At 39.2% G+C, this 25,744-nt stretch overlaps 2 protein-coding genes across 4 annotated transcripts; both read left to right on the top strand.

Moving 5' to 3' along the window:
• Positions 1–2,109: 2,109 nt before the first annotated feature.
• LOC149814196 (transcription elongation factor SPT6-like) lies at positions 2,110–23,183 on the top strand. Of its 3 annotated transcripts, none has more exons than XM_089989501.1 (18): positions 2,110–2,245; positions 7,143–7,238; positions 7,470–7,596; positions 7,745–7,832; positions 7,908–8,064; positions 8,282–8,414; positions 8,591–8,858; positions 10,318–10,506; positions 10,594–10,704; positions 10,827–11,195; positions 11,272–11,379; positions 11,495–12,295; positions 13,501–13,633; positions 13,708–14,891; positions 15,116–15,325; positions 16,401–16,899; positions 17,323–17,809; positions 23,115–23,183. In XM_089989501.1, exons 1-17 carry the CDS (start codon positions 2,212–2,214, stop codon positions 17,793–17,795), a joined length of 4,980 nt encoding a protein of 1,659 aa, XP_089845627.1. In that variant the 5' UTR covers positions 2,110–2,211; the 3' UTR covers positions 17,796–17,809; positions 23,115–23,183. The 3 variants fall into 3 exon arrangements, with proteins under 3 accessions (XP_089845627.1, XP_089845626.1, XP_089845625.1); XM_089989500.1 differs by lacking the exon at positions 23,115–23,183 and adding an exon at positions 18,193–18,619; XM_089989499.1 differs by lacking the exon at positions 23,115–23,183 and having other exon boundaries at positions 17,323–18,090.
• On the top strand, positions 20,391–24,585 carry LOC149814197 (nascent polypeptide-associated complex subunit alpha-like protein 1). The gene is made up of 4 exons (XM_089989502.1): positions 20,391–20,506; positions 23,115–23,202; positions 23,669–23,802; positions 24,042–24,585. Exons 1-4 carry the CDS (start codon positions 20,447–20,449, stop codon positions 24,372–24,374), a joined length of 615 nt encoding a protein of 204 aa, XP_089845628.1. The 5' UTR covers positions 20,391–20,446; the 3' UTR covers positions 24,375–24,585.
• Positions 24,586–25,744: the final 1,159 nt, after the last annotated feature.

The raw sequence follows: 25,744 nt of genomic DNA on the forward strand, positions 1-25,744 counted from the left end.
AAGTAAAAGTAAGTTTACAATTTTATTCTGATATGTTATGATATATTAATTTTAATAAATAACATAAAAATGACAAATGAGACCAAAATTTGGTTGTATTCTCGGCTTGAGACATGATATGAGTGAAACATTACATATCATTAGAATTAAAATCCAAAAAGATAAAAAATCAATATTATTAAGCATTAATAAAAATTAGTATTTAAACCACATTATAAGAAAATTTAGAATTGAAAGTACCAAGGCAAAGTTAACTATTGTATTTAAAGGTTTCAAATTTAGCAAACAAAATGACCCAGAAGATGGGCAAGAGAAATTAAATGTTCCATACATGATATATGTCATCTTATACATTAGACCAGATTTAAGTTTTGCAATGAGCCTAGTAAGTATATACCAAAATAATAATGGATTTTCTCACTGAAAAGTAGTGAAAAGAATATTTCAATATTTAAAGAAAATGAAATAACTCAAACTATGTTATCAAGCATATAAAATAAGACTTGTGGGTGTAGGCTTTGTTGGTGATAGAGACATATCAAAATCTACCTTTTGGTTATGTGTTTATTTTAGGTTGTGGGGCAATTGCATGGTCATGCAAAAAACAATAGTCCATGACACAACATACTCACAATGTTTAGATAAATTACTTATTTAATGATTTCAAATTGGATATTTCAAAAAATCTAGTCCAAATATAACTTGATAACAAAATGCCATACATCTAGTTTATACACATTGCTCTAAACGTAAACATATTCAGGTCAAATATTAATAAATGAATTACATTATTATGAATAATGGAATAGCAGTGAATTATGTTTCATCAAGTGACATTGTAGCTGATCCCTTGGCAAAAAATGGTAATTGAGAAAATGTTTTTAGACACGAGTTAAATGAGACATGAATATATCTAATTTAAAATTTAAAATATTTATTCTATATAGTTCAACAAAAATGTGTGAATAATATACAACACAAGAAACTGTATAAATGCCAAATCCAAAGTGAAAGCAAGCTTAGTAGCACAAGTAGCCCCTTATGGCCAAGTGGAAGACAGAGAAATCAAGTGGCCATAAAACAACCGTTATAAATGAGCCACCTCCAACGGTTTTATATCTCCAAAGGGTCAAGTAAAGGTTATATAACATATCAAATAGAAGCATAAACTAAACTAAGATGAAAACTAATAATACAAATTAATATACAATTAGGTATACTCTTGAATCAAGCGATGCAACCCTCAAAGTTGAAGGGGGTACTTCTCCAATTGACATGTCCCAAACCAGCTCCCTTTCAAGTTTACAAAAAGGGCCATTGGGTCCGGTTTTACAGTGCATGAAATCTTACAAAGAAGTCATAAATCCCTCCATATCGAAAATTGAAAAGTAAAAGTCTTTGAACAAATCTCTTTGTGGCGATTTATTGTGTAATTGCACATGCCCTTTGATTCGTGTTTACCCATTTCTGTGCATATTATCGATTTTACAATAAATCGAACAAAAAAAGGTGCAGATTTTGTTTTTAGTATCACATATGCGAGTCACGTATTTGTATCCATGTCTTCGTGGCATAGCTTTTGTGGAGACATCAAAGAATGACAAGTGGGTTGGATATCAAATCCTTCGATCCAATAGACCAGGTAGCATAGGTTACATATAATATACATCCAATTAGCAAGTTTAATCCTTTTTCTTTTGGATGATGTTCTGATGCAGGAGCAAAGCAGAAGACCCAGGTGTATAAAGATCCATTTGAATTTAATTTAACTTAGAGTTTTTATTAGGATTGTTTAGAATTTGATTTTTTTAAGTACTGGATTTTTTAGAATTTAATATTCCATTTTCTTATTTAACTCTGAACCTGAATCTAGGTAAGATAATATTCAAATTAAGTCAGATCTAGTAATGCCTACACGGGTGCCCAATCCGATCCGTTTACTTCTCAGGTTTTAGGAACCATGAGTGTCTATGAAACATAAATTATAAAAATAGGGATATAAATGAAATAACTGAAATATTGTACCAGTTTTTTGAAAATTTCTGATGTTTTTTCTTTTTTTCTTCTTGTTCAAAAAATCGGAAAACGCTGCCGGAGCTCAGTTTCCCTATAAATTAGGGATTTGGGGTCTCTGGTTCGGCCCTCTTCTTCGTCGTCAGGGTTTTCTTTCTTCGGTTTGTTGTTGATTTCGCTTCTTCAGCGTGTTGCAAAATGGGGGGAAGAAACGTGATCTCGGACGAGGAAGGTACGCGGGACAATTCCCATTAGCCCTCTCTTTTGGTTTATTTTTATGCATTTCTCTGTTCGTTTCATTCTCCATTAGCTCGTAGTTTCACCACCAGTGGTGGTGCCGAAACCCCATAACTCGAAACCCTAGGGTTTGTAACTCCTAAGAGCCACTAGGATTGGGGTAAAAGGTAGGGTTCATGTGAGAATTGCTTTCTCTTCGCATTTAGTTGCGATAAAAATGGCGGGGTTGCGGATTCCACGACACTCTTGAATCTCCAGTGTTATTTGGGGTTTCCCCCCTTCATATATGCCTTTGTGTTGTGAGAAAATAAAGCCGGACCATTTGGGTGTGTTCTGGGTTTTTCATGCGCGGTTTCGATGTCGCTTGCTTTCCGCAAGACCACTACTGTTTCTTCCCCAATTTTTTTGGCGAGCTTAAATGGATTCTCCCTTGTATGGTTGTTTTATTACAACGACGAAGAACTTGATTGATTCTTCATCCAGAAATCAGAAGCCAATTTTTTATAACATCTCACCTGCTTCTCGAGTTTGGAGTTTAATAAGTCTCCGTCTCACTTAAGTCTGATTTCCCAACATCGTGTTGTGATGTTATTGGATAAATTGAACTTTCTTTGTAAAGTATCTATTCCTTGGTAATCGGATCCCAAAGATCTATGAAGTAGCTCGTGTTTCACTAGCCAAGCGGATGAACGACCCCGCATCTTCTGGATCTCCCCCACATATTTGTCTTGTCTTCTGGATCTCCCCCACATATTTGTCTTGACTCTTGAGTATTTGACATTGACGATGAAATGAAAAGTTCTCCCAAACTGGTCATTCTGACGTGCATATGTATGATTTGGGATGTGGTTCCTTCTCAGGGAAAATGAACATGGACTCTATTATATCAGCATGTGGACATTAGCTTTAGTAACGAGTTTCACGAGCTTTCTTCTCTTCTAGATGCCCGCTATGATTTTTATTTCGTATTTGTTTATTCTTACCAAGTTTTGTTGTCCAAAGAAGTGTTATTCTTTGATTTTTTTTTTGTACCTCTTAATTCTCTCAGTGTTATCCTTTCTTAGAGGTTGCTTTTCTAGATCAACAATAAGTTCCAAGGCTCAATTTTTTTTATTGTAACCTCTATTCTTTTAGCAAGGAGGTTTAAGTTCTTCATGCATGAATTGCCAATTTTGTAATTTGAAGTTGGCTGTACTTCTCAATTATATTTGTTGAAATGGATTTTGTTGTGCATTCTAATGATGGACTGATGACTGATTTCAAGGTGCACTTCTATAAAGAATCACTGAATCAGTACTTTTTTTCCTCCTATTTGTTTCTTTTATTTTGCCTTTTTATTTACATAGTTTGCTCCTTTTATGAACACCCAATGTTGCGAAAAGCGTTGAGGCGTAGCGAGGCGCTCTACCAAAATCTGAGGCGAGGCATAAGCCTCGAGGCGCAAAGCGTAAGCCTCAAAAAATTTTTTTTTAAACTTAAAAAAACTATAAAAATTATCTAAAATTCTAAATAAATAAAAAATGCTTTATTGATGAAGCAACAACCAACAAAAAATAAAAAATCTCAAATAAATACAGAAAAAATATCCTAAATGGTAAAATGGCCACAACTATCTAAAATGGTTTTCATGTTGTGCTGGATATAAAAGAATAGTCTTTGACCCACAAGAAGCACCAGCCTTTTTTAGGTGGGGATTTGGGATTTCATTAGCACCTCCTTTTTACTTCACTTTTGGAAAAGAAGAATCTAATTCTCATGAAGATACAATTCCGGAACCGAACTATCCATATCACTCTAGCCAAACATTCCCCATTTGCAGTTATTTGGAACGGTGCAAGTTCAAATCTAAATGGTATGGTTGTTTTAACTGGTAGGGGTCTCCCTAACCCCAGCTTTCTCTGTCGGAAAAAACTAAGTAAAGTTTATCACCTTGTAAGACGATCGCTTCATTAAGAAGCAGTTGACAGTCCTGTTTACTCAAATAGAACACACAAGATCTTATGTCACATGGATACACCTAAAAGGACACGAACATGTCATTATTGTGCAGATTTCCATATAAGAGGCAGATATGGTTTGTTCTTTTTTTTTTTTTTTTGAAAGAATGTGTATAGTTCAGTAACTCGTTATATTGAAAAAGAAAATTCAGATAGACAAAAGGCAATTTGAATTATAAGCGATTTATACAGCTACTGAGTTTTGTAAACATTGAACCCATAATAATAATGCCCTTAATAACTTTGAAGAAAGGGGTGTCTACTTGGTCCCCAGGAGAAAATACTTAAGGATCTGATTTTATCACTCCATTTAGTTTTATTCAGTTAGCTAAAACCATATCTGATTATAATCAGATGCAATTATACTTTTTGACTTTTGTTACTGAATCTCATTACATGTAAAAAAATCACATTTGGTACGAGCTTTTCACCATCAGAATCCAAATCCACTTAGCCAGTATCATTTCAGACGTCTTCCACCTGAACCAGTGGTTTCTTCCTTAAATATCAACAACAACAACGAAAACTTTTGGTGATTAAGGGAACCAAACAGTGAAATCATGGGGAACTAAGTTCAAGATCCAATCGGAACTGGACCCATTTCCAACCGCAGGTCCATCTTGAGTCTTTGTAGTAGTATTTTAATGTCTTATTTTTTATTTTTGAGAAGGATCACTTGGTAACTTCAAAACGCTGAGGGACATGGGTACCAATGATTAAGGACAAACGAGAGAGCAACAAAACAACCTTTGCCCCTTCCCTCCTATCGAACCCCGTTCCGTTAAAAACAAACAAACATCACAAATCCCGGAGGAAGTGTAACACAAGAAAGGCTTGTCCGGGTCGGAATCGTCGAAGCCACATAACCCTTTCTGCCTTCTCATGCACTCCCTGCACCTACTGAAGCTATCGTCCGTCTCATTCCACCCCACCTTGATCCCGTTCTTGATGAGGTCATTGACGTCCGCAAAGATGTCTCCCAACTCCAGGAACTGCGCGATCAGAAAGCAGGGACGACATGGGAGTCAGCCGAGAGAGAGGGAATCACTGTGAGAGAGAGGGAATTCGAAGCGTGCACGTTCGTGAGCCCCATCGACAACTTCATAACCGTTCCGACGACCGTGACTCTCAGCTCTACAGGAGAGCATTACTTCCTCTGCAGCGTCGGCCAGCACTGCACCTTCGGGCATAAGGTCACCATCAACGTCGTCGCGGCCACCACCTCCTCACCTCCATCGACTAAATCCCCCGCCTCGCCCGCTCCTGCTGCTGCTGGATCTCCTCCTCCTTCTGTTGGATCTCCTCCTCCAGCTGCATCGCCTCCTCTTCCTTCTGCTGCGTCGCCTCCTCTTCCTTCCGTCGAATCTCCTTCTCCTTCTGCTGCATCTCCTACTCTTTCTTCTGATGGATCTCCTCCTGTTCCTTCTGCCAGATCTCCTAGCGGGTTGCCTGGTGGTCTTGCTCCTTCTGCTCCTTCACCCAACCAGCAAAATTCTGCGTCTTCCCTCAGTGACGGCCTCAGATGGGCTACCCTTTTCTTTGTGGCTACTTGCCTTGCCTTCGTGCGGTAATCGAACACCCTTCTTTCCTTCCTTCCAAAGCCGGTGTCTTCTTGCAGAGATGGGCGAATTTTATTATGATTTTTTTTAGCTTCTGGGGAGTTCGGGACCGGTGGATGATTTCTATTCTTCTGTGTTTTGGGTGTATAATGGCACTCCCATCTGGGGAGAGACCTTATGTTTTGTTAGCAATATGATGATTTGGGTGCTTTTTGTGTGCAACTCTTAGCATTAGTAGTAGTGGCCAGTGGCCATCATTAGCAGTAGTGGTCAGTGGCCAACAACATGAGGCGTGCGCGCCTCACCTCGAAGCGTATGAGGTGTACGCCTCGTATGCTTTTACATTTCATGCCTGCGCCTCAAGGCACAAAGGCCCTCGCCTTGAGGCGAGGCACGCTTTTTGCGCCTTGAGGCACGTTTTTAATAACACTGTGAACACCATAGATTTTGCATATATTTGGATCTATGTCACATGGGTGCAGGTGCGGGGGGTGTGGCACTTTCAAAAAACTTGTGTCGGCAATATATGTAATTTGTGCATGGGAGGGGTCAGGCTGATGAGTTGTGGAGCCTGATTAAGAGTTTTTGCCCTTGCAGAAAGGGGGGTCCGGGGGCTCCCCTTTGGTGCGGGTCCCGCTGCGCGGTCGGCAGGCGGCGGTCCAGCCCCCCTGGCGGGGGGTTCGGGGGGGGGGGGGGGCGCTCCCCCCAAAAGTTAAAAAAAAAAAAAATTAGACACAAATGACCCTGGGTGCGGTCAACTCACCCAGGGTCGGGTTGACCGCACAGGGTGCCGCACTCGCGTTGGCACCGGGTTTGCCGAGTCCCTGTGACAGATTTGGATGAATTTCTTCTACTTTCATATTCTTCTTTTTTCATTTTGTTTCTCTGTTTTTTAGTAGCAAGACTGTTTTGTCCTTGGGTTTATAATTGGCGTGTGATGGTTTAAAGTATCATCCTGTGTTTTTTTTTGTAATTGTCCCTATATCACCTTTTTCTTTTAAATTTGTTTTTTGTTGTCAAGATCTTTTGTTTTATAAGAGCTCTGGATTTTGTTGTTCCCTGGTAATGCTAAAGTTTCTTTTGATGTGAGTGTTCAATGTTCATATTTGTGAGAACAACGTCCTGTTTTTGGTTTAAATGTGTGCCATCTTTAATTGTGTGTTCTTGTCGCTTTCCCAAATTTATCAATCTTTTGTGGAAAAGCTCCTTCTTGTCCTTGTTTAGATTAGCAGACGCCAAATCTAAATGTTGCAAATAATATTATCTACTTAAGAAATATCCTTCCATATAGAAAGAAAACATTTTTTCTTTATTTTTATTTTGACTTCATTAACAGATGAGTTTGAGGAAGTGGATGACATCCATGGTGGTCGTGATGCTGAAGCAGGAGACATTGATGCAAGAGATGTGGATGATGAAGAAGATGAAGAAGGTGAAATTTTGTCTTTTATTCCTTTATTCCTCTATTCAAGTGTTGGTGTGATGTTTAGGTGCTTAATGCCTACATTTGGATTTTCCTAGAGGTCTCTAGATCTTGTGTTTTCAGATATATATCTTATTTTACAAGTATGTATTTCACTTTCATAGTTTCATTTATTTGGTATTCCTGACTTTCTTCCTTGATTTTGAATATGCATCTAAATTTACATGTAATAATGTACAGAAGAAGGACAAGATGAGTATGAGAAGGATGGGTTCATTGTTGATGATGTAGAGGAAGAGGAAGATCAAGAGGAAGAGGTGGAAGATCAGGAGGAGTTGAGATTGAAGAAGAAGAAGAGAAGGAAAAGGTTTCTCAACCATCCCTCTTTCTCTTTCAGTAAAAATGCTTTGAACACCTTGTTTTTGACTTTTTCCTTTTATGGATTTTTTTTCTTAAGCTAGTATATACCTGTAATTTTACTCTGGAAGATTCTTATTGGTTTTCTGCTGGTTTAGAGAAACTGAGGAAAATTATGAACTTGATGAAGACGATTATGAGTTGCTTCAGGAGGCTAATGTTACGGGATTTCATCGGCCCAAGCCTGTCAGTTTTATAATCTGCTTATTACTTAGTTTCCTTTGGTTTAGTATGTCATTCAGATGACATGTATATATGCAGGGTAGCAAAAAGTTCAAGCGTCTAAAGAAAGCTGGTCGGGATAATGAGCACGATCAGCAGTCTGGCTTTTCTGACGAAGAAGAAATCAATGAAATTGATCGAAGTGGTCGCACTGCTGAAGAAAAACTGAAGCGCAGGTTATTTGGTGATGATGAAGGTAACCCATCATGAGTGAGTGGTAGAAGTGAAAACAGTGACACCAAAAAAGAATCTCTCCCTCTCTCTCTCTCTCTATCACACACACACACACACAAAGGTGCACACATGTAGACCACACACACAAACACATGGATGCATGCACCAGCATATACACTATCTTTTTTTATTTTGTTTTTTATTATGTCAATAAATGAATATGAGGATTGTGTCACTAGGGGTTCCACAGGATATTGCTGAGGAGGAGGAATTACCAGAAGACGTAGAAGAAGAAGATATTGGCGAAGAAGATGAAATGGCTGATTTTATTGTTGACGAAGAAGAAGTCGATGAGAATGGAGTTGTTATGAGGTATGCTTTGTGTGTCTTTATACACACACATACATACATATATATGTATGTATATGTGTATCTGTTACATGCATTTCATAATCAAAGTGTTCTCTGCTTGCATGAGAGGTTTATGTTATTGCTGTCTATGCATATGTCTTGACTTACATGTTCAATTGTTGTGAATCATATATTAGAAAGAGGAGGCCAAAAAAGAAAATTTTGAGGCAGGCTCCAGGAGTCTCATCTTCTGCACTGCAAGAAGCTCATGATATATTTGGTGATGTTGATGAGCTTCTTTTGCTTCGGAAGCAAGGACTTAGAAAGGGTGGCAGCTTTGATGACTCGGGTGATTGGAAAGAAAAAAGACTTGAGGATGAGTTTGAACCCAGTATTATTAAGGAGAAATACTTGTCAGAGAAGGATAACCAGATTCGTGACAGGGATGTGCCCGAGAGGATTCAGGTACTCTCTTGTATTCAATAGTTATTTGCAACATTAGAATGAAACCTGTGGACATTTCACCAGCTAAGTTAAACATTCTGTATACTCATTAAAATTGTGGCAAGTTGTATGACATTTGAGTTGGAGACATTTTATTCTCTTGGAGCGTGTTTTGAAAGTGAGAAAGTAAAGTGTTTCATATGAAAGTGTACTCTTTCTCACCAAAGTTATTTTTCATAGTAGAACATCATTTCCAAGACAACAGAAAACTTGGCCATTATATTATTTTTGTACAAATGAATCACTTAAACAATGTGAAAAACAAACCTGATAAGATAGATCATGTCCACCTTGCCTTGGTGCAAGACAATTTTCGGAAATTGATTCATATGAGCTGAAAGTCATGAGTTTCAACTCCTATGCGAATCAGTTTTATTTGAAATTGATCACACCTTCCAAATGTATCCTTGGTAGCATCAGATGCGAATGTGTGTTATAGCTTACGAAGCTTTTCAAGTTGAGTGTCCCAGGCTGGCTATTTCAGGTCGTGGCCGATTGTCTGAATTTTTGGTTTCAGCTAAGTTTATTTTGTGAACTGAAAGTGCTATATTAAGGGACTATTCACAATGTGGTATTGAGCTATTTATTGTTTCTAATTAATGTAGCTAATTACATGTTACTCAAACATTCACTAGGAATTTTTGCAGATACCATTTGATTTATGTTAATTACATGTTACTCAAACATTCACTTGGAATTTTTGCAGATACCATGTGATTTATGTTAATTATATTTATTAAGCTGGGACTTATATTAGTGTCAAAATGAATAAGTTGCACGTGAATAATCACCTAGTTGTCACTTGTCAGCTTGGACTTTCGTTATTGTCTAAGCTTATCATTTAAGACTAGTAACAGGATAACTGAGAACGCACCTTGTCTGTGTTATCGTACATCCATTTGTGCTAATTCAGGGTGTTCTAGGAATTAATAAAAAGTTAAAAAAGGTATTTTGGGGAAAAAACTGATGAACCTATACATCTACTTTGTTTTCCACTCAAAAAGTGGGTCCCCAAATTATTTTACTTTTCTTTTAACTGCAGATGCACCGACAACTCAGCCCTCATCATTTTACCTTTTTCCTGGACTGCAATGTGTCATGTAGGAACTAGTTGGACGGGTGTATATCTGCTTTTTGTTGTCTGTATTCTCTTAGCCCATGTCAGTGACCTAATTTCTGAGTTTCAGCCAGTGGCTTGGTGCTAAGTTGGCTTTCTTCAAGGGCATGGGACTTGGTGACCTATCTCAAGTTGTTTTTGTTGGTAGAGGCTCTCAGGGAAACAAGAAAATGATTAGAGGCTTTGTTGGTAGAGGGCCATCTAACTTGTGACTTAGCCAAGTCCCAAGTCAGATTGCATATTTTGAACTTCCGATTGTGATGACATTCTCATAATTTTAACCAATGGCTTGTTAACCTGCAGTTATTTGAAGAAATGGTTGGTTCTGTTCCTGAAGATGATGAGAACATACAGGCAGAGGCTGCTTGGATTCTGAGTCAGCTAACGGGCTCTGCAATTTCTCGTCTGTTTGGGGAGCATGTTTCAATCCCTGAGATTGACAGAGAGGACATCGCCAATGTTCTGGGGATGCTACATGTACAGAAGTTTGAGGTGAGCTTTAAAGTTGCAGAGTCTCAGATGCAAGGGAATGCTGTTGTTTTGGTTATGATGAGTATATGATTGGTTTTTCTATTTCAGATTCCTTTTATTGCTATGTATCGGAAGGAGCTATGTCTCAGCCTGTTAAAAGACCCAGATGAAGATTCTGCAGGGGCTGAAGGCAATAGACCTCATTTGAAGTGTCATAAGGTGATTGTCTTGCTCTTTAGAGCAATCTGCTACCTGCTTGCAAAACGTTAGGCATGAACTGATTTTCTGGCTCTTCAACCAGTTCGATTATGTGCTCACATGGTAGCAAGTATTATGTGCAGATGCTCTGGGCTGTTCATAACTTGGATAAAAAGTGGCTCCTTCTTCAAAAGAGGAAGAATTCTCTACAGTTATATTACAAGAAACGAGCATATGAAGAATCTAGTGCTGATCCATCTAAAAAGAAGCTTCTTGAGTCGCATGTCGATATGCTTAAGAATGCGGATTCTGAGAGAGTGGTTGATGACATTGATCTGAAGTTTAACTTGCACTTCCCTTCTGATGAAGTGGATACAGAGGAAGGCCAGTTCAAGAGACCAAAGAAAAAATCTCTCTATAGTATTTGCCGCAAGGCTGGCCTTGGTGATGCAGCAGGCATGTTTGGGCTCAGTCCGGAGAAATTTGGGAAACGCCTTGAACTGGAAGAGATGGTATGAATTCCTTTATGCCTAGAAATTATTTTTCAATTGCAGAGTATGTTGAGAAGCTCACTTAGACCATTTGCAGGGTGAGGAAGTGGTTGATTCCAGGGAAACGCCTGAGGAAGTGGCATTAAAATTCCAGTGCAGAGAGTTTGAGACTCCTCAAGACGTCCTCAAAGGTGCCAGGCACATGGTATGGATAACATATTTGCCTTTATTTATCTTGCATAATGTATTTCTAGACTTCTTGTATCCTGGTGTAATTGAATTCTTATGTTTCTGTCTGCATCTTTTCTTCTTTTTGTTAGGCTGCAGTGGAGATTAGTTGTGAACCATCTGTTAGGAAGCACGTTCGTGATCTGTATGTTGAACATGCTTTAGTCTCCTCGAGGCCCACTAATGAGGGGAGTGCAGTTATAGATTCTTTCCACCCCCTTTCAGGTGTGAAATGGTTGCGTGACAAGCCTGTCTCTGAATTTCATGATGCGCAATGGCTCCTTATCCAAAAAGCTGAAGAGGAGAAACTTCTTCAAGTTACTATAGGACACCCTGATATTGCAAAACTAGAGCAACAATTTTATGAGAACTATCTTAGTGATAGCGTTAGTAGATGTGCACAGCTTTGGAATGAACAACGCAAATTGATCGTTAAGGATGCTTTGTTTGGCTTCCTCCTTCCGTCAATGGAAAAAGAAACTCGATCGCTGTTGTCTTCTAGAGCTAAGAGCTGGTTATTCTTGGATTATGGGAGACAGTTGTGGAGTAAGGTATCGGTAGCACCATATAAACGGAAAGACAATGAAGCCCGGGCCACAGATAATGATGATGATGTTGGTTCTGTTGAGGAGGGTGCACCACAAGTTATGGCTTGCTGCTGGGGTCCTGGGAAACCAGCCACAACATTTGTAATGTTAGATTCGTCAGGTGAAGTTCTTGATGTGTTGTATACTGGTTTTCTTAGCATTCGTTCTCAGAGTGCCAGTCATCAGCAACGCAAGAAAATGGACCAAGAACGTGTTTTGAAGTTCATGACTGAACACAAACCAGATGTCGTTGTTCTGGGAGCTGTAAACTTGTCCTGTCCACGTCTGAAGGATGATATTTTTGAGGTACACACTAAAACAACACAATAAGTTAGATATATTCAATTTCAATTAAAAAAATGAAACTGACTAAAATATAAACAAGTCCTGAACATTGTTATTGATGAAATATTTTGAACAAGCATGTAGAATGGGCCTGTATATGTTTAAGTATTCCTTCATGATGGCTTTGGTTATCTACATCAGTACTTTATTCTGTGTTATCTGTCTTTGTTTCATTTCTCTAAACAGTTTATTTAATTTACCTGGAAGAGTTTCATTATTAACTTCGGCTTCATTAAAGGCGTATTGAATGTGAGGTTGGGAAGTTCTTGACCAATGTCCCCACAAGATACGTCTATTAGACAGGCAGTTTAAAAACCAGGATTTAGGTGCATGCCTATCCAACACAAAAAGTTGTGACATGTAGGTTTATAAGCCAGTGCTAACATGGTTACATGTAGGGACCCAAGGTACCTGCGTTGACGCCGCTACAAGTTGGGTTGGACCTTGATCTGACCTGAGGCTGATACCCAATGTCCCATTTCTTCATCCATTCACAAAAAACAACCTTAACATTTTGATGATTATGTTTCAAAATTGTGATCGATCTTAAAATCTTTCTGTTTGTCTTTGTTTAGTCAAACAAAGTGACTAAGACACAAAAATATGATATAAGATGAATTGTTTTAGAAAAACAACAAAAAATATATATAGCCATCCCCCATGCCTTTAGAAATCCTTGTGTCATACCCTTTCTGCCTGTACCCATACCTATGTCACAGCTCTTTTCCTATTTCCTTCATATTTTAAAGCTGGGAAAGGCATGAACAATATGCGTTGCTCCCTATAGGTATTCCTTTGGATTGTTTGAGGTTTTCTGGAGTAAATTAACGTTCATTGTATTTCTGGACAGAAAACAGTTAAAATTGTTCTGGAAATATGGCTTATTTGTTAAACTGGTCTAGAGCTACTAAATATTAGCCATAGAAACATACCAGTTAATATCCTCGCCAAGTCGGCATGCTTATGGGAGAAAAGAGAACCTTCTCCAATTATAAGATATTTAAGGCCAAGTTATTCATGGGATTCATTATATTTCGTTGAACACAGAATATTTTTAGCTTTTCAAGTTGCTGATGATTTGATCCTTGCATACAAGCAAGAGTTCTAGTCATGGTTCGTTTCTCAAGCATCTGATAAGTTAATATTTCATGGCTTATTTTGCTCAGATAATTTTTAAAATTGTTGAGGATTATCCCCATGATGTAGTGGATGAGCTAAGTGTCGTTTATGGCGACGAGTCCTTGCCTCGTCTGTATGAAAATTCACGAGTTTCCCTGGATCAATTGCCTGCACAGCAGGGTAACTTTCTAATCTTTTTCAAATTAGTAAGCTGAATTTATTGTTTAGTAGTTGAAGTGTTTCTTGTTTGGCAGGTATTGTGAGGCGCGCTGTTGCTCTTGGTCGTTACTTGCAAAGCCCTCTGGCCATGATTGCCACACTTTGTGGTTCAGGGAGAGAAATATTATCTTGGAAGCTCAATCCTCTGGAGAACTACCTTACTCCTGATGAGAAGTACGAGATGATTGAGCAGGTGATGGTCGACGTCACCAATCAAGTGGGTATTGATGTAAACTTGGCTGCTTGCCATGAATGGCTTTTTTCTCCTCTACAATTTGTCTCAGGCCTTGGCCCCAGAAAGGCATCTTCATTACAGCGTGCCATTGTGGGAGCTGGGCGTATTTGTAGTAGAAAAGAGATTCCAATGAATTTGGGAGTCCTTAAGCGGAATGTGTTCATGAATGCTGCTGGCTTTTTGCGTGTCCGAGGTAGTGGCCAAGCTGCCCTTGGAAATCATGTGTTGGACTTGCTGGATGACACAAGAATTCATCCAGAATCTTATGATCTTGCACGAAAAATGGCAAAGGATGTCTACGCAGAAGATACGAATCAGGATATTAATGATATGGATGAAGACACACAAGAAATGGCAATTGAGCATGTCAGGAAAAAACCAAAATTGCTAAAATTACTTGATATTGATGAATATAGTAGAAGCATTGAGTTACATCTTGGAACTAGCAAAAGAGAGACTCTATATGATATAAATATGGAGTTGCTACATGGATTCCTGGACTGGCGTACTCCTTATAGAGAACCAACTCAGGACGAGGAATTCTATATGATTTCTGGAGAAACTGAAGATACTCTTGCTGAAGGAAGACTTGTCCAAGCAACAGTTCGAAGAGTGCAAGGCCAACGCATATTTTGTGAACTTGAATCAGGTTTGCTAGGCTTGATTTCAAAGGAAGATTTCTCAGATGATCGGGATGTTGAACTGACTGAGAGGGTAACTGAGGGCAGCATACTCACATGCAAAGTTAAATTCATCCGGAATGACAGATACCAGGCTATACTGACCTGCAAAGGAAGTGACTTGAGAAACAACCGGTTGCAAAACCGGCATAACAGGGATCCATATTATGCAGAAGATGAAAACAGTCTCCAAAGTGATCTGGATAAAGCTCGCAAGGAGAAGGAGCTCGCAAAGAAATCATTCAAACCAAGAATGATAGTTCATCCTCGTTTCCAAAATGTTACTGCTGATGAAGCTATTACGGTATGCATATATACACATATACATGCACACATTTATGTGAGTGCATACACATGCACAGTTCTACTGATTTCTTTTCTTCTTTCCTAGTCTTTCCTAGTCAATTGACTCATTGATCCCCAGTCCCAGCTTATTGCTGATTTTCAAGAATTAACTTTGTTCCTGCAGTTATAGGATACTTAGTTTTTCATATTAACTGTCATTTCATTGTCAATTGTGGCTTGCAGTTCCTTTCAGACAAGGAAGCTGGTGAAAGCATTATTCGCCCTAGTTCTAGGGGGCCACAATATTTAACATTGACTTTGAAAGTCCATGATGGAGTATATGCTCATAAAGACATTATTGAAGGTGACAAAGACCACAAGGATATTACTAGCCTACTTCGTCTTGGGAAAACACTAAAAATTGGCGAAGATACTTTTGAGGACTTGGATGAGGTTGGTACACATTCCATTTCTCTCTGCCTCTACACTTGTTACTGGTGCTGCTTTGTGATATGAGTGTCCACTTCACAGTGTATCATATAGAGATGATTTTGAGTTTTTGAATGTTCTCCCAAGAAATGTGACAAAATCAGATCTTGCCTTTTTAGTGCCCACTACGAAAACCAAAAGTATTCTGTAACAATAGATGTTGCTTTTTTTTTCTAATTTGTGGGAAGTATGATTCTTTCCCCCCCTTTTCATGAGACACTAATTGCTAAGAGTTTTGGAAGTTGCATCAATTCTTTCAGGTTTTTCTCTAGTTATTGGTTCTTTATTTTAAAACTTGTTCATATTTTGGATGTCATACTGGAACAGGGGCCAAATAACCCTTCTTTCAGTAATAAACTCTGAACGTCTTTATGTTCTCACATGAGATTGTGAAGATTTTATTTCCATTTGTAAGTAACTTCTTTTGTGCTCGTTTTCTCATGAGGATGTCTTGTGTATTGGTGTTTAACCAAGGGGGATGGAATTCTTGAGGATGGGGGGGAGGCACTCAAATTTGGTGAAAAGAATCATATAAAGAGTTTTGCACAAAAAGTATCCTTGTTTCCATCTCTTGTGGTATTGAGGATTCCCATTTAATATCAGTATAGAAAGATGGAAATGGTTGGAACACTTATTGCACCAGAAACCTCAAGCAAGCAACAACACAAGGGCTCCATGGAGCCCTTGTGGGATCTGTCTACTTTTTTCTTGGCAAGCTATAAGCATGGCTTCTGTTTCTTGTATTATGATCTTATACTGTACCCTGGAATGCTTCATCCAGTAGCGAAGACATTAGAAACTCTTCCTGAAGAAGTGGATGTGGCCATGTGGGGAGGTGGATTTGGTTATCAGTTTTGGACCTGGTTAGCAGTGGATTCAAAAGGGTTTCAGATTCTGGAAATGATAATTCTTGTCTTGATCTTTAATTATTTCAGCACTGGCTACTTAAACTTATGTTTCTCTCTCTCTCTCTCATGTTTTCCATTATTCAATAAGTTGATCAGTTTTTTTTTTTGGCACCACGCTCATTTGCTTGCAGGTCATGGATAGATATGTTGACCCTTTAGTAGCCAACCTCAGGACGATGCTTGGTTACCGCAAGTTCAGGAGGGGCTCCAAGACAGAAGTTGATGACCTTTTAAGAATGGAGAAGTCTGAGTACCCCATGCGAATAGTTTACTGCTTTGGGGTCTCACAGGAGCATCCCGGGACCTTCATTTTATCTTATATACGCAGCACTAACCCTCATCATGAATACATTGGTCTCTATCCAAAGGGTTTCAAGTTCAGGTCCAAGATGTTTGAAAGCCTAGACAGGTTGGTGTCGAACTTTCAGAAGCATATTGATGATCTGCTGCATGGTAGTGTCCCACCTATTCGTTCAGTTGCTGCAATGGTTCCAATGAGAAGCCCAGCGAGTGGAGGAGGTTCGGTTGCCAGTGGTTGGGGTGGTTCCACAACCAACAGCGGGGATACTGGTTGGAGGACGCGAGGTCATTCAGATAGGGATAGATCTTCAACACCTGCTTCACGAACAGGTATTTGGATTATGTGCATGTGGCCTTCGTGGGTTGTTTTATATAACTAAAATGTGGATGGAGCATCATTGAATTTAAAATTTTTTCCCCGTGTCTTGTGATAGAAGTCGTAATTTCTTTCTTGTTGAGTTTCTCTTGAGTTCATCTTTTGATCCTCAGTTACGATGATATCAAAGCCCTGATTGAAAGATCAGAGCGGATTTAATGTTTTTACTGTTTAGATTTCTTTGTTATATGTTTATACTTTGTGAAGTCATCCATGTACTTCAAAAAGATTGCACGTTTGCACTTGTAAGCTGTAGAAGCTCTTTACTTGCTTAAGAGTTCAATAATGTTCTTTGTGGGCATATCTTTTTTTCTTTATGGCCAAAAGTCAGTCTCTTAAGTCTGAATTTGTACTTCTTTTCACTTTTGCACTGGCAGGTAGAAGTGATTACAGGAATGGAAATAGTCGAGATGGGCATCGGAGTGGGTTGCCCAGGCCATATGGGAATGATCGGGGGCATGGTGGGCGTGAAGGAAGGGGAGGCAGAGGTCACCGCGATAGACAGGATTCTTTTACTTCCAAGTGGGGCCAAAGCTCAGATTCAAAGGATGGTGGAGGTGGTGGTTGGGATAGCACTGGCGGCTGGGGCAGCGGTGGTGGTGAGTGGGAACCCACAAGTTCAAAAAGTCTCTCAGCTCCACCGGGTTCAGGCCCTGATGTTGGCAATGAAGGTTGGGAGGCTACCAAAAAGATGGGCACATTGACTGCTACAGATCCGGCACAAGACATGCCGAATGGTGGAAATGGTTTGTCAACTGGCGGCGGTGGAGGCGATGGTGGTGGTGCTGGTGGGTGGGGTGGAGGTGGTGGAAGATGGGCTGGTGATCCTGATGTGCCTGGTGGATGGTAAACGTGATGGATTTGGTAATTCTCTCTTCCCTGTTCCTCGTCAAACATACTACCTGTTTTGGCTGGAAAATCCGTTTTGCATAAGCCGGAGGCTTACCCACAAAGTTGAATGATGGTTGTACGACTCCTACTATATTGTAGGGCAAGCCTCTGCCGTTCATCATGTGCTTCTGGATGCATCTTTTGAGATTTTCCTCTTTTTGTTCATATTGAAAATTTTCAATTTTTGCCCCCTTCATATGATGGTAAATATTGCACCCTCCTGCTTGAAATGTAAATGATCAGCCTTGGGATGATGTATTATTGTAGCTTGTTCCTTTAACGGGTGCTTGAATACTTGTTAATCCGATATAACAAAGAAGCTAGAAATTTGACTTTGCTCTCTCTCTCTCTCTCAGTAAAAAGATTGTGCAGATCGCATCTTTATGGTCAGGTTCAGAAAACATTCATTGCCAACAATATTCTCAGTGTTTCCATGAGGGCATGCTTTGTAACATAGTGCTGAAAAAGCGGGTTTGGAGTTTACTCTTTTGTCTCAGATGCGGAGAGTTGGATTGCCGACAAGGGCTCCACACATCTGGTTAGGTGGATTGGCATAAGGCGTTCAAGCTGAAGGACATGTCTGATACTCTGGCCGTGTCTATTGCTTGCAATGCAGAAGCATCTGGTTCCTTGGGCGAGAGGGATGGCTATATGTCCGGATATCATTTTCTCCTGGGTCTCGACCTGAACTGGGGTTTCTCAGATTGGTCAAGAATCTGCTTGTTAAGGCATTAAAGAAAATCAATTGACTTTTTTTTTGATGAATAGTAGCTGGAGCTTGCATCTGGAGGTATGCACACACATCCTGTGCTTTGGTGCTCAAAATTGAACAGTTTTCTAATCCACAGCGAACATGAACAAGAAAAGGTGCCTGAAGTCCAAATATACCCAATTCCACAAACCCAAACACATCCTAAGGGTGTTCTGGATACTTAATAATTAGAAGTTAGGGCTTTGATTCAATAGAACTTAGGGTTTGAATGGGATGATGATTCATGCCGGACCGATCTCATAAGACACGATTTGGGTGTCCTAAATGATCAGATCCGTTTCCAATAGCTGACATTATCCCCTTGACTACTCACCAGTCATTGATACTGTGGATATATATGGTAAAAATAAAAATAGAGAGAAAAATGCCGTGATACTTTTTAAATAAAAAAATAAAAAATATTGAGATGATATCATAATGCACTATCTCTATATATTTTGAGAATATTCTCATTTCTATAATTCAAACCTGTCCTATATTTCTTAATTTTTATATTTAAAAGGCCTTTTGCAATTTCTTTGTCTTGTTGCAAAAATGTTATTAAATCTTTTCGTTTTTTTTTTGATATTTTTAATGCTGATATTTTATCAAAATTGTCATGATTTATAAAACCTTAATTGCTTCTCCAAGAAAATTGCAGAGACCAATACTCGTGACCAACACACATGCGAGCGTGTGTTCCCACATAAAGTTTAAATCTCAACTAAAATGTGGATCTCAAATCTCCTTTTATCAGGATGTATTAGATGTCTAGTGCTTATCTACCCTTGCTTGCCTGTTCTCAAAATCTCCTTTCAAGGGGGCGTTAGTTTGATGATGAAGAGGCTCTCTTTCGTAGTAAATAAAGTTTTTTTTAGCGAGTGTGAAACAAACAGTGGTGGGAGTGGACCCACATAATAAATTAAAAAAAACAGCTTTCCTGTCAAAATAGTTACCAGTGCTCCCATGGGAAGCACTTTCCTTCTGAAGTAGTGCTTTCAAAGGAAAGAAGCTTCCATTGGGCGAGAGTGCAATGGCGCATTTGTTACACCCACACTCAAAAGAAGCCACATTCTCTTGAAAGGGATGCCTAAAGAGGAAATGTGTTCCTCCATGGGAGATGTGTGAACCCATTTTGATAGGAAAGATTTTTTTTGCATTTATTTTGTGAACCCAAAACATATTTTTTATGTCGATGTTTGTTTTTCGCTATCTTCAGAAAAGAGAAGCCCACAAGAAAGGGTGACACTTACGTTGCCCGGCCAGCCATTTTCATATGAAATGACTTCCCTTGGGGGGTTGAGGAATGAGAAGGGACCCTGGGAAAACCCTTCTCCACATGAAAGGGCAATGTGGGCATTTTTCGAGCCGCAAGCCCTTTCTCACATGCTGAAACGAAAAGCGCTTTCATTCCTATGGGAGGGAAGACCCGTTGATGGAAAAAAAACACGAGTCTAAAAACTTCTGCCAGGATGGCTTTCCCATAGAAATCCATTCACATGGGAAGAGGCGCGAAATTGATTTTTCATACGAGGAGAAGGAAAAGCTGAGGCTCACAACCGTCAATGTGAACCTTTCTTTTCCCATTGATGTGGTGTCTGCTTCATCAATCGTGGGGAAAAGTAGGGAATTTCCCTTCAGCATGGCATTTTCCCATGACAAATGCCTTGAAAGAAACAGGCCCTAAGAAACACAACAGATGAAAGGCAAAGCGCCTTTATGGCAAGTTCGTAATTCCTGTATTAAAGAAGGGTACTTTGAAGAAGAGCTAGGTTATACTTTTGTAAACCCCAAAAAGCGGTACTCTCTCTCTCTCACTCTAGGGTTTTAGTTCTCTGTGAAAGGTACCGAGGGCCACCATGACTCAGAAGACTCAAGAAGAGCTTCTCGCTACTCACCTCGAACAGCAGAAGCTTGATGTAAGGTTTTTTCTTTTGCCCCCTCTTCTTTTGGGGTTTGTAGAGGTTTATCATTGTTTTAAGGTTTTTGGGTACCTGAGAGTTTCTATTATATTATGTAAATTTGTCGACTTTTAAGGGTTTCGGATGCTGTGGTGTTTCTTTTGCATTATTCTTTTTTTTGCTGAATCAATGTCGTTAAAATCTTAAGTTTTTCCATCTTTTATCGAATACTTTTTTTTTTTTACCGATTCTTGGGGTTTTGGGGTGCTTTCTATTGGTGGCGTGCTCTTGCTTTTTTATGTCAAATCGTCGGAAATTTCGGCATCTTTTTCGAATGGGATTCGTTCAGAATGCTATAGCATCTTCTTTATCCCCTTATTTATGTTTGCTTTTGAAGTTTATGTGGTTTGATCTTTAATTTCTTCTCATTCCAATTCGTTCGATGCTCTCTCTCTCTCTCTCCCTCTCTATTTCTTGGTTTTGGTGGTGATTCTTGTTCTGTGAATTCAAGGTTTTGGTGGTGGTCTTTGGTCTTGGATGCTTATAATATTTGTTCTTTCTCTTTTCTTCTCTTATATGTCGTAGCTGCCATATTCTGCAAAGGTAATGGCGTGCATTAAATGTTTAGAGACTGCTTGCCTGTTCATGATATCCCTGAGCCGTGGGCAGATGCGATATTGTGCATTCTAGCTTTGAGATGCGTGACAGACACTTAGGATTGTCAGATAGCATCTATAGAACATGTTTTCTTTACAAGAAATTTTGTTAGTATATTTGCAATTCTTAATCTTGAATCTTTTCCTCATAATTTCTGAATTGTTTGTGACAACTTTGGAGTTCGGATACATTTCTATCTTTCTTTCAATGAGCCTGTAGACCTAATTCAAAATGGATTTTTTCACTGCCTTTTCAGATGCTTCAGTTGTTTGTAAAAAGATCATGCTGTGTGTATTTCTCAAAATGTTTTAATCGATTTCTTTTAGTAGCTTCAAAACATTCTTTTAGGACTTGCACTTCATCCTTTTAGGTTTTCAATGGCCAAAAATGTCACTTTGATTTTCTTTTTTACTCTGTTAAGTGGAAACTCTGCTTGGTCTTGAATATGATAGCTGGATGGTTAGGTTGAATATCATAACCGAGGTGTCATGTTCGAAATTCATGGGTTTTATCCCCCAGCTTGCCTATCGAAAAAAGGTAAAATGTTCGAAAGTCATCATCTTCTTCTGCATGGCTGCATACTAGGTTTCATAGTCCTTGTATTAATGTGAGATGTGGACCTGGTGTTTTTGATCTAACTATTTCATCATCTACAACCTTATGACTGAGTGGAACTATAACGGGGTTTCTAGTTGTTGCACCCACAGTGCTTCTTGACTGTGTCGTCTGCTACTACTGTATGAAAATTGACATCTTTTTCATCACATTTTCTTAAACAGCACAAGAAAAAAAGATTGTGATCAAAGAGGTTTTGTATGTCAAGTTGGATTGTTCCAAAAGTGGAAATAGGTTGTATATGTCATTGGTGGTTTGGTTTATACCTGATTGGTTTTATCATGATCTGAGAGGAAACTGATGGTCCCCCCCCTGACATCTTCCTCAGAGTGTCAATGTTCACCAGTTGTCACTGATACATCATGAACTGAGCGGGTTAAAAAATCATTGAATTTTTCAATTTTATGATGAGATCCAGTGTTATATTTGGGTATATGCGTTCTATCTATCCCATGCAAAATGAAAGTCCCTCTATACTGATTTAAATACATGATGATTGTCTGATTCAATCTATTCCATGGCGAGCTGCTTCCATAAGAAACTGTTTTTCAGCTTGTTGTCACCTTGTTTATTGGCATTTATGGTCCGATGAGTTGTTTATGCACAACATGGATCATTTTCTGTTGATCTCATTCTTTGCACTTATTCTTGGTGTATTCCATGCTTTATATGAACTTTGAAATTGTTAATCAAGAAGGGGACATGGTGTCTCTCTAGTACATTTAGTGGCATGAAGTTGTAAGTTGATGAATACTGACTTGCCACATCTTACTCTCAATTGTCTGATACAGTGGCTGTGTTTGGTTGATTATGTGTATACCCTGTGATGGAAATGGGAGATTGGCTAAATTGGGTGGAAACATGGAGTTAATTTCCATATGTAGCATTCAAAACAAATTAGGGCATAAGAGTTGGTATGGTATACCAATTCCATTTTTGGTTGTTTAGGCGCAAACATTATGATCTTTTCTATGTTGTTCTTTCATGCAACCTTGTAGTGACATATATTGGCCCACAATAAGAGGTTGAAATGCTGCTTGATTCATTCAACAGGATTTTATACATAATTCTTAGATTAAACTGTTGATATTTGTTTATTTATTTATTTTTTGTTGCACTCTTATTCAAATTTAGGGTTTTGATAATCTTGAATTGATTCCTTGTTTTTGTTAATCATGGAGATGAATGCTTAGCCTGGATTGGCCATATCAATTTGCTTATGTTAGTCATTTTGATAGAATTCTTCATTCCTTTTCCATTGTGTGTGTGTGCTGGTCATTCTTGTGGAAGGATGTGCACCTTGAGGTTGGACCATCAGTGAGCATAACTAGTTTGAGAAACTCTTTGTATGCAGTCAGAGGAGCCAGTTCTCGAGGATGAGGATGACGAGGATGACGACGATGACGATGATGAAGATGATGAGAAAGATGAACATGTTGAAGGTAATACCTTCACGTCATGCATTACACAGACCCCTATGTCTTTTGAGATTCATGCAGGCATCTCTTGATGCATCTTTGTCATTTCCTAGCTGATGGCACATGCATGTGAGTTAATTAAGAAGACATGTTGGTGTCTGTGTGGAGGGCATGCACTGGCATGTGAGTTTTTGTTCTCAAAACCATATAATATGCTATATCAATTAAGATGGTCGATATATTGGAATGCATCCCCTTCTGAGTCATGTCAATTACCTGCTGTGTTGAATTTATGTGAGTCCATGTGTGCGTTTTGGTCTAAATACTGGCTAAGATAAGTTGCTGTTGCTTTTCTGTTCGTCTCCATGTGCATGTGAAACATTTTATCTGAGCTATCAATATGTTTCCTCTCTCTCTGCTTATGTCTGTTTCTGCACCTATAGGAATCTAACATGCATGCCTGAGAGTCATCTTTCTTCTATATACACAGGGCAACAGGAAGGTGATGCAAACAGTAGGTCTAAGCAAAGCAGAAGCGAGAAAAAGAGCCGCAAAGCTATGTTGAAGCTTGGCATGAGGCCTGTTCTAGGAGTCAGTCGAGTCACAATCAAGAAGAGCAAAAATGTTGGTTCAATTCTCCATCCTCTGATCCATTATTTCCAGTCTTTGTGGTCTCTGATAAAATAGGCCTTTCCAGGTTTGCCTGATTTAGTAGGTTGAGTCTAGAATTGGGTCCGATGTGGACAGGTTGGGCCAGAGATAGTGATTCCTTTTTTTTTCCCTTCTCCCCAGTTGGTGAGATATATTTCAACTTTTTTAAGGCTTTCCAGGTTTTATCTAAGTGTTTCCTTATGGCATTGCAGATTTTGTTTGTTATTTCAAAACCTGATGTCTTCAAGTGCCCAGCTTCAGATACCTACGTTATATTTGGAGAGGCCAAAATAGATGATTTGAGCTCTCAGCTGCAAACACAAGCTGCAGAACAATTCAAAGCTCCTGATTTGAGCCATGTGATCTCCAAGCCAGAATCTTCAGCCACTGTGCAAGATGATGAAGAAGTCGATGAAACTGGAGTTGAGCCCAAGGACATTGAGCTTGTGATGACTCAGGCAGGGGTGTCGAGGGCCAAGGCTGTCAAGGCTCTCAAAGCGGCTGATGGTGACATTGTTACCGCGATTATGGAATTGACAAACTAAGGTTAACTAAGATAGGAGGTCGTTTTTTTCCAATTAAGAACTGCCTTTATCTCATCTTCCATTTTCGTTTTTCAGCTGAAGATTGACTTTGTTTCATTATTTTTAATATAATTTTGCTAGTTAAATTTGATACCTTGTATGAGTGTTCACTTCTGGATTCTGTTAATCATCGCATAGAAGTTTCTAATGGAAGAGAGAATAGTTGGTCTTCCTTTTCACGTTGAGGTTAGAGCAATTACTTTATTTTGTCCATGAGACCGGTCCTCTCAGGTTCTGCTTTAGTTGTTTGCGTTTTTCATTGGTTCTGGTTGTTACATGTCTTGCTACATGGTTCCTCTCTCATCTTCAGATTCCAAACATTTTGTTTCAAAGATTACTCTTTTATGAGAGTTACTGAAATGAGAAGTTACCCAGACTCTTTGTTCTGGACCGTCATGTTTTTCACCTTTTTGCTTTGATGTATATACCTCTTTGGCATTCTAGAATGCTCCACAAGGCCTTACGGCTTAAGAACCCCGTGTATTCGGACCCTCTCTTCTCTTGATGTACTTTGCTTTTAAGTATCTATAAAGAAGCTTTTTGCATCCTTTCTCTTTGCTCTTTTTGTGTTTGTGCATGTGCGTACTCTTGCTTCTGCTCGTGCGCGTGTGCTATGCATTGCTTGTGCGCTTAAAATGCCTGCTTTCGGTGTTTGCAAATTCCCGAAGTGAAGGGGGCCTTCGCTTCTAAGCCCGTGACACTCTTAGCCAAGTGGTGGAATAAACCTGGATATGGTTTCATGTTTCTGGATTTGATCTTTTCATAACCCTTTACAACCCTTTAAATTTTGGTTTCCTAGGGCACTAACTTTACTACCAGTCTTTCTTGATATGCATGGGATTTGTACTCGAGTCCCACTTATATGAAACTTGGTTCTTGTAGGTTGTATTCAATGAAAGGCAAGCAAAGGTTGGCTGTGTTGGTTTGTTCTGTGTGCGTAGTCATCCCCATTTGCTGCGTGCTTGTTCATTCTCCTGCTTAACAAGATTCACATTTCACAATATTCCTGCTTAATCGTGATCGAGATGCCCGTTTGCTTGTCATTCCTAGAATTCGTGTATGATTGCCACAAGCTGTGACTGGCCCACCTGTGCTCCTGCGTATGATTTGTAGTAGTTAAACCTCATCTCCTGGTTCAATCAGCCATCGCATGTTAGGCTTTGGATTGTTTGGCAAAAATTGCATAGGGGTATATTTTTAATATTCATGGTTGGTTTCAAATTTTCTTGGTTCGACTGTTAGCTTGTTCCAAGTTATGAAAAGTGTGATCTTTGTGAAGTTGGGAATTTTGCTTCCGAGTTGAAGCATCTGCATTCCATGAAAAATGCTGC

Source organism: Nuphar pumila, chromosome 15, assembly GCF_984573655.1.
Source record: "Nuphar pumila chromosome 15, dmNupPumi1.hap1.1, whole genome shotgun sequence".
Taxonomy (NCBI): Eukaryota; Viridiplantae; Streptophyta; class Magnoliopsida; order Nymphaeales; family Nymphaeaceae; genus Nuphar; species Nuphar pumila.